The 10,000-nt window shown below is 39.4% G+C and overlaps 1 protein-coding gene across 1 annotated transcript in view; it reads left to right on the top strand.

Annotated features, from left to right (window-relative positions):
• The window catches only part of LOC125047015 (transmembrane protease serine 9-like), a 24,390-nt gene that overhangs the window by 3,581 nt on the left and 10,809 nt on the right, over positions 1–10,000 (top strand). Inside the window, exons 2-3 of the mRNA XM_047645040.1 lie at positions 2,436–2,807; positions 6,362–6,408. Of these exons, the coding sequence (XP_047500996.1) occupies positions 2,436–2,807; positions 6,362–6,408 (419 nt within the window). The remainder of the gene's footprint in view (positions 1–2,435; positions 2,808–6,361; positions 6,409–10,000) is intronic.

The raw sequence follows: 10,000 nt of genomic DNA, 5'->3' as shown, positions 1-10,000 counted from the left end.
AGCATTGATTAATGGTGAAACCATCACCATAACTAATTATCACCAAATAATCACTTTACACTTAATACCATGGCCCTTGCGTGTATGATCTGGTAAACAGTCAGTGCAGGTACCAGTCACCCCAGGATGCTATGGAAGGGCGCCGCCTGCCTGGACGCCCGGGGATCCAGTCAAACTCCAGGAGCTCGTCAGCGCAGGAATTAGCCGCCTTAAAATGCCAGTAAATCCAAAAGCCTACGAAGACGACAGGGGGAGCACGCAGCCGAAAAGGGCTTGGACGAGATCTGCGAAGACGTGTGGACGATTTAGACCTAAACACGTACTACGAGGAAGTATGGACGAATCCGAAGTCGAGGAGGACCTGGGCGCGACCTTCGAGGACGTGAGGACGTCGGGAACGAATAGATGTCACCGAGGACCAAGAAGAAGAGCCCGACAAGGACGGGCAACCCCGAAGATGGATCGAGGACAACGCAGGCAAGGGCGGGAAGGCCAGCCAATCAGGTCCAGACAAATATGGTCCCCCCTTGAGGAAAATCCGAGTTGGTGTCCGATCGATATGGCTTACATATAGCCATGATTTGTGTAAGCCATTAGCTGAAGATGGCGCCTGCAAACACAAACCACGTAGCTTCCACGTGGGGTCCACGTGGGTTCCGAAATCAGCCACACAGTCAACACCGGCCTCTAGGGCTAGCTGCCACCGAACTCAAGCACCGTTCCCACGTACACTTACATACCACTATCATCACTGTCCTACCAGGCCTTGTTTGAGGCTTTCACTACCAAAGTATAACCTCTTACACACACACACACACACACACACACACACAGAGTATGAGAAGTATAAATATAAATATTAACAGATAGATAGATAGGTCGATAGAGACACAGATACAAATGTAGATATAGATATGTATGTGTGCGTGTGTATGCATAGATCTATACATGATCAAATATATGTATTTCATCAAAATTACACAGTATTTAATTCGTATGTACATAAATGTGTATATACAAGAACGCGTATACATAAACCCCTCGTGTACACGCTAATTAATGACGCAAACACATGTCACGCCTGTGTCACACCAATGATAATGACTTCCTTATTCCATGTAAACATTTCCGTTCATTGTGACATTATCCTGGCAATCAATGCGTAGTGGGTGACATATCATTGCATCACTAACGAAATTATTATCCATAGAATAGCCAACCCGAAAGCATACAGTGATTTTCTCAATAGGATATGATTGTTAGTAGATAAGTAAAGGAATAAGCTGATATATTTTCTTTGTGATTTTTGCTATGGGTAAACTTTTCATTACAGGTTAATCTATCGACTTCGTAGGTTATTTTAGGGTCAATGGCGAGAGACTGGTATTTTTACTGGACAAATTTCACATTAATATTATCTTAACAAAACAAACAAACAAAAATAGTGGATCCATCACTGTCATGATTGATTTTGTTAACTAAACCTTTTATGTCAGTTAAATGGTTAATTAATACGACACATATTTCCTAAAAAAAAGTTGTTATTAATTTTGGTCGGAAAGTATCTAACTGCTTTATGATCTTAATCACGTTAATTACTGATATGCGTGAATAATTTCGTGACTGTAACCATAAGGACATGAAGTACCAGGCCCTTGGTGATTTAAACTCTGTGAATAATGATCAAAATGGCATAATAAAAATGTATATTAATGGGTATTCTATCATGCACTGAAACATTATTTCTGACTCCAGAGAAATAGATTCTGTAGCTGGGTTTAAAGAATTTCAGCTAGCTTAAAAACGGTATTTACTTATTTACGAAATATGACAGGTTATATCAGCATCGTTAGAGTAAAACCGTGAACACAGTAAAATATTTTGAAATGTCAGCGAATAACCACTAACTTAACAAAGTGATTTCACAGTCTTGTAAATTCACTTGTTGTTATAAATATATGCTTGTTTGTTCGTTTACATCTGAGCTATTAATGTGGCTTGATTCTTCATACTAAAGAATAAAAGAGATAACAATATCAAACGCAAGAAATAGACTAAAGTACCAATGTGACTCGCGTAGAAGCTGAAAATATGAAAATCAATATAAAGTATATAGCATTATTTGCTTTATAGAAATGGTATAGGAAATAGGAGTCGGAATCAGTCTATGCTGCTGAACTGATATCACAATGATTCATTATAGTTTGTTCCGTTGAGCTATCAGTTTATGATGAATTTTAAACATAAATACATTCCCATCTTAAATGGGGCAGTCGTTATAAATAATAGTAACCCTCCTCTTTCTATCAGTTGTGTTATTCTCTCTAACATTATATACTATTAGTGATGGTAAACACACGTAGAAAATACGATTATTACTTTAAGCATGTTTTATATCATAGTGTGACTAACCTTACCGTATGAATACTTTCCAGGTTATTTCGTCGACTGAGCAGCTTCAAGCGAGGCTGAAAGAACATCATCCTTATGCAAAAGGTCTCCAGTCTTTGCTCAGAGGCGATACTGATGATAGCCTTGGAAGGACAGGATTTTATGCTCGTCAAGATGACATCAAACAACCAAAAGTTTCTGAATTAACGGTTCTTGATGATCCCACCCATGCTAATGCCTCAGGATTTATCATACCGAGGGAGGATTCCAGCCATCCTAACGCCTCAGGATTTATTATACCGAAGGAGGATTCCAGCCATCCTAACGCCTCAGGATTCATCATCCCGAGGGACGATTCCAGCCATCCTAACGCCTCAGGATTCATCATCCCGAGGGACGATTCCAGCCATCCTAACGCCTCAGGATTTATTATACCGAAGGAGGATTCCAGCCATCCTAACGCCTCAGGATTTATTATACCGAAGGAGGATTCCAGCCATCCTAACGCCTCAGGATTTATTATACCGAAGGAGGATTCCAGCCATCCTAACGCCTCAGGATTTATTATACCGAAGGAGGATTCCAGCCATCCTAACGCCTCAGGATTTATTATACCGAAGGAGGATTCCAGCCATCCTAACGCCTCAGGATTTATTATACCGAAGGAGGATTCCAGCCATCCTAACGCCTCAGGATTTATTATACCGAAGGAGGATTCCAGCCATCCTAACGCCTCAGGATTTATTATACCGAAGGAGGATTCCAGCCATCCTAACGCCTCAGGATTTATTATACCGAAGGAGGATTCCAGCCATCCTAACGCCTCAGGATTTATTATACCGAAGGAGGATTCCAGCCATCCTAACGCCTCAGGATTTATTATACCGAAGGAGGATTCCAGCCATCCTAACGCCTCAGGATTTATTATACCGAAGGAGGATTCCAGCCATCCTAACGCCTCAGGATTTATTATACCGAAGGAGGATTCCAGCCATCCTAACGCCTCAGGATTTATTATACCGAAGGAGGATTCCAGCCATCCTAACGCCTCAGGATTTATTATACCGAAGGAGGATTCCAGCCATCCTAACGCCTCAGGATTCATCATCCCGAGGGACGATTCCAGCCATCCTAACGCCTCAGGATTTATTATACCGAAGGAGGATTCCAGCCATCCTAACGCCTCAGGATTTATTATACCGAAGGAGGATTCCAGCCATCCTAACGCCTCAGGATTTATTATACCGAAGGAGGATTCCAGCCATCCTAACGCCTCAGGATTTATTATACCGAAGGAGGATTCCAGCCATCCTAACGCCTCAGGATTTATTATACCGAAGGAGGATTCCAGCCATCCTAACGCCTCAGGATTTATTATACCGAAGGAGGATTCCAGCCATCCTAACGCCTCAGGATTTATTATACCGAAGGAGGATTCCAGCCATCCTAACGCCTCAGGATTTATTATACCGAAGGAGGATTCCAGCCATCCTAACGCCTCAGGATTCATCATCCCGAGGGACGATTCCAGCCATCCTAACGCCTCAGGATTTATTATACCGAAGGAGGATTCCAGCCATCCTAACGCCTCAGGATTTATTATACCGAAGGAGGATTCCAGCCATCCTAACGCCTCAGGATTTATTATACCGAAGGAGGATTCCAGCCATCCTAACGCCTCAGGATTTATTATACCGAAGGAGGATTCCAGCCATCCTAACGCCTCAGGATTTATTATACCGAAGGAGGATTCCAGCCATCCTAACGCCTCAGGATTTATTATACCGAAGGAGGATTCCAGCCATCCTAACGCCTCAGGATTTATTATACCGAAGGAGGATTCCAGCCATCCTAACGCCTCAGGATTTATTATACCGAAGGAGGATTCCAGCCATCCTAACGCCTCAGGATTTATTATACCGAAGGAGGATTCCAGCCATCCTAACGCCTCAGGATTTATTATACCGAAGGAGGATTCCAGCCATCCTAACGCCTCAGGATTTATTATACCGAAGGAGGATTCCAGCCATCCTAACGCCTCAGGATTTATTATACCGAAGGAGGATTCCAGCCATCCTAACGCCTCAGGATTTATTATACCGAAGGAGGATTCCAGCCATCCTAACGCCTCAGGATTTATTATACCGAAGGAGGATTCCAGCCATCCTAACGCCTCAGGATTTATTATACCGAAGGAGGATTCCAGCCATCCTAACGCCTCAGGATTCATCATCCCGAGGGACGATTCCAGCCATCCTAACGCCTCAGGATTTATTATACCGAAGGAGGATTCCAGCCATCCTAACGCCTCAGGATTCATCATCCCGAGGGACGATTCCAGCCATCCTAACGCCTCAGGATTTATTATACCGAAGGAGGATTCCAGCCATCCTAACGCCTCAGGATTTATTATACCGAAGGAGGATTCCAGCCATCCTAACGCCTCAGGATTTATTATACCGAAGGAGGATTCCAGCCATCCTAACGCCTCAGGATTTATTATACCGAAGGAGGATTCCAGCCATCCTAACGCCTCAGGATTTATTATACCGAAGGAGGATTCCAGCCATCCTAACGCCTCAGGATTTATTATACCGAAGGAGGATTCCAGCCATCCTAACGCCTCAGGATTTATTATACCGAAGGAGGATTCCAGCCATCCTAACGCCTCAGGATTTATTATACCGAAGGAGGATTCCAGCCATCCTAACGCCTCAGGATTTATTATACCGAAGGAGGATTCCAGCCATCCTAACGCCTCAGGATTCATCATCCCGAGGGACGATTCCAGCCATCCTAACGCCTCAGGATTTATTATACCGAAGGAGGATTCCAGCCATCCTAACGCCTCAGGATTTATTATACCGAAGGAGGATTCCAGCCATCCTAACGCCTCAGGATTTATTATACCGAAGGAGGATTCCAGCCATCCTAACGCCTCAGGATTTATTATACCGAAGGAGGATTCCAGCCATCCTAACGCCTCAGGATTTATTATACCGAAGGAGGATTCCAGCCATCCTAACGCCTCAGGATTTATTATACCGAAGGAGGATTCCAGCCATCCTAACGCCTCAGGATTCATCATCCCGAGGGACGATTCCAGCCATCCTAACGCCTCAGGATTCATCATCCCGAGGGACGATTCCAGCCATCCTAACGCCTCAGGATTTATTATACCGAAGGAGGATTCCAGCCATCCTAACGCCTCAGGATTTATTATACCGAAGGAGGATTCCAGCCATCCTGTTTATCTCTTCCTTTAATACACTTATCATACTTAAACATCTATATATATATATTCATTTAAGTCCATAGTTATCTATCTATATGTCTATCTATCTATTTTTGTACAGCTAAATCTATCTTTCTATTTGTCTATTTTTGTACATCTATAGCTATCTATTTATATGTTTGTCTATCTATTTTTTTTACATCTCTATCTATCTACCTATCTATCTATCTGCATGTTGTCCTCAGGTACTTCGGCAGAAAGGGACCCGAGAATGTCAGCATAGAGGGCGGTGTCCTTAAGCTCTTCCTGAACACCATAAGAGGTTTCCGAGCAAGGGGGTTTTCCTGCACCGTCGAGGCATTTGCTGGCAGTAAGTTTAAGATTTTATGGCGTTGTCTATAAGCTTCTTGGTTGAAGGAAAAATGAGCACGTGATTTAGGTGAAATCGTGATGTGTATTAAGAATATGTCGAATCATTATTATTATTATCTATTTTTTTTTAATTTAAACATCGTTTTTTATTTCCGGTTTTTTCTATTTATATTTTTTTTAAATAAATTTTTTGTTGGGGAAGATATGTTTTCCCAACCCCTCACTATTTTCTACGAAGATACAAACCCAAAATGCCCCAAAATTTTCAAAATTCGATGAATATCCCCCCTTTATTAAAAACACCCTAAAAATTTTTCTCTTCCCTGAATATTAATCCCTTTAAAATTTTTCTTTTTCCCCAAGGGAAAGACAAACCACCCAAAATCCAGCTCCCCCGAGGTAGATGGGATGTGGGTAATTTCCCCGTCACCTACAAACACGGGTGTCCCAAACGCGTTTTTTTCCCCCCTACGGGCTTAAGTTGGGGGTAAGTGGCCCAGGAGTGACAGTAAAAGGGGTTTTTTATGAATTTGGGAAAAAAATGTCACGTACATTTTTTTTGTCATTAAAACGTCCCCCGGTTTTTATAAAATTGGAATTAATTTTTCCCTCCCCATTTTGTGGGAAAAATGGAGTTTTAATATATCTTTTTGGGAAGGCCCCGGTCCCGGGGTTTCCCTTGGTTTGCGGGTTTGGGGAAAGGTAACCCTTTTCCCTGAAAAATTTTTTTTTCCCCGTAAGGGGGTTTTTTGAGTTTTTTACAAACCCCCGGCCCCCCGGGAAAATTAAAATTATTTTTTAGCGTTATATCATTTTCCCTAAACTTTTCCCTTTTTTCCCCGAGGTAAATAAACCCTTCCTTTCCTTTTAAAAAAAATTTCCCGGACCATTAAAGGGAAAAAAAAAAGACCCTTTGCAATAAAAAAACTGTTTTCAGATCTTTACCCGAAAAAACCCCTGTGGGGGATCCCGTCAGAGGAGAAAAAACAAACCGCATCGGGGGTCCGGGGCCCAAAAAGCGGGGCCCTAAAAGGGGGGGTTTGGGCCGTGGGGTTGGGGGGGTCTTCCCCTCCCGCGGGGGGGATTTTCGGGCCGGTGTTTCTGTGGCCCCCAAAACTTATCCATCCCGAGGGGCGCTTTAAAGGCCCCCCCCACTGAAAATGGGGTGGGGTAAAAAGTGAATAGCCCGAGCAGTCCCACGGTTTGATAATAGAAAGTTTTTTTTTAATTTGGGTATTTTTCTTTTAGCAAAAATTCCCCCCTGTGGCATGGGCACTTCCCCTTTTTCCCCCTGTTAACATATATTTTATATATATATATAATAATATATATATAAATAATAATATAATTTTAAAAAATATTTGTGTGTTGGGGGGTGTGTTGTGGGGTGTGGTGTGGTGTTTTGTGTGTGTGTGGTGGTCCCGGTTGTGTGGGTTAATATATATAATACAAAATATATATATAAATATAAATATAAAATATAAACCCTACACACACACACACACACACACCAAAACACACACACACACACAACACCACACCACATATATATATATATATAAAATAATATATATATAAAATAAAATATAACACAATAACCAAAACCCCAAACACACACACAAAACACACACCAAAACAACCAAAACACCCCCATATAATTTTATATAATATATAAAATATATATAAAATAAAAATAAAAAATAATATTTTATATATATTAAAAAATTTTATAACATATATAAATTTTTATTTTATATATATATTATTTATATATAATTAAAAAATAAAATATATTATATTTTTAAAATTATTTAAAATATATAATATAATAAAGGGAAAAGAAAGGGTAAAGTTTTTGATTTAAATATAATTTTAAAAAATAAAGATAGATTAATTTGATAATTTGATAAAAGAAGAAAAAAGATGGGTAAAAAAAGATAATAAAATTAAAAAGGGAAAAATAAAATAGAAAAGGTAATATAAAGATAGTAAATAAATAATTAGATGGTAGTAATTTGAAGAAGATAAAATAAAATTTTAAAAAAAGATAATAATATAGATAGAAAAAATTTTAAAAATTAAAAAATAAAAAGATAAAGATGTGTAAAGGGAAAGATGAGTTTTAATTAAAAAGGGAAAAGCAACAGTTTTTTTGGAGAATCTCTGATTTCCCCAATAGAGAGAAAAAATCCAAAAACATATAAAACAAATTAAAAGTTTATTTAAAACCCCTATAGATTTAGTAAAAAAAAACTTGAAAAAAAGTCCCCCTAGATGTAATCGATATGAAATATAAAAAAATTTATAAAACAAATTAAATTTGGGTTTAAAAAACTTTTTTAAAAACACACATTTTTACATGAGGGGTTATTCTCGTCCCCCCAGGTTTTTTCTCCCGACTAAAATCCCGGAAATTTTTTGGTTTTTTTTTTTTTTTTAAAATTTTTTTTGTTAGCTTAAAACATTCAAAACTATGAATAGGTAACGAAATTTTTTTACGTTTTTAATGGGATTTTCACCATGAGAGAGTATTTTGGGGTTTGGCAACGGGTATGTTTTTTGTTAATGAAACCCGAATGAGACAGAATGCATTCAAGTGAACATAACGAAAGGGTTATATTACATATGAACGTAAAAAAGAAAAGAAAAGAAAAAATTCTTTAAAAAAATTTTGAAAAAAAACCCTTGGACAAAGCCTTTTTTTAAAATTTTTTATGTGTAATTTTTCCCAGGTCCTGTCAAATCCCCGGGGAAAATTTTAAATTTTTCAAAGGGTCAAGTCCAAAAGGTGTTTTTAGGCAGAAATTTTTCTCCCCCCGGCCCCCCACATGACCCGTTTTTCATTCCCCCAGCCCCCCCAAAAATTTTTCAAAAAGCAAAAAACCCCGGGGGGGAGAAACAGCCCGACTCGTTTACTTTGAAAAATGGGGAATTTTCAGTGATAGTAAAATAAAACTATTGACAATAGAATTTCTAGAAAATTAAAAAATGTCCTTTTGCCCCCCCCCAATCCCCCCTGGGATACTGCATTTTTCTAAGACTAAGTTGTATTTACCCCCCTTTTGATAAGGATAGCAATTCCTGTGGGTGATTCACAGCGTAATTTTGTGTGCCATTCGCTGGAGGAATAGTTTTAAGGGAAAAAGGGCTTTAGCCCCGGGGGAGAAAGCGAATGGAAATCTCTCATTCAAACATTATACTGATTATCATAATATACGAACTCATACTGTAATTCTCATGACAAATTACTGAGATAAATACATATGTGCTTATGTGTCTAGGTTTTGGCCAACCCCGCAAAACACACAACGCAAAAGAACACATATTTATTTTAAACTTTTAGGGAATTTGTCATGGGAAAATTTCAGTGGTGTTTTATGTGGGGAATTTTTTGTGTTGGGGGGGAAAATTTTTCATAAAAATATGTATTTTCATATATAAATATATAAAATTAAATATAATACAAATAATATATATATATAAAAAAAATATATAAATATATATAAAATTATTGTTTAAATTGACCCAAAACTTTAGATTAACTTCGCTAAACTTTAAATTTAACCTAACCCGGAAAGTAATCTTTAAACCCCAAACGAAGCCCAGAGAAACAAAACAACTTCAGGGGGACATGACTGGCGGTTTTCTCATAATTTTCAAAACTCCCTCCCAAAGCCCCTCGTCGTCCCCCCTCTTTCAAACTGGGCAGCCCCCCGGGCCCTCCCTTTGCGATCAGCGACCCCCTTTGGGGCGTGAATCTCGGGGATTTCCCCGGGTTCAAGCTTCCCCCTCCCCCCGTCCTCCTTTCTTCGTTTTTTTTTTTGTCCCCTTTCCTCCCTATTGTTCCCTTTCCCCCTATGTTCGTTGTTTTTTTTTTCCCCTTTCCCTTTTTTCCCCGTCCCCTTCCCCTTTCCCTTTTTTTCCCTTTTCCTTTTATCCCTTTTTTTTTTTTTAATGTCTTTTCCCCCACCTTAGTTTTTTTTTTCCTTCCTTTTCCCCCCC

Source organism: Penaeus chinensis, chromosome 40 (assembly GCF_019202785.1).
Source record: "Penaeus chinensis breed Huanghai No. 1 chromosome 40, ASM1920278v2, whole genome shotgun sequence".
NCBI classification, from domain to species: Eukaryota; Metazoa; Arthropoda; class Malacostraca; order Decapoda; family Penaeidae; genus Penaeus; species Penaeus chinensis.
The sequence above is the reverse complement of the archived record's forward strand: the minus strand, read 5'-3'. Positions and strand labels throughout refer to the sequence as shown.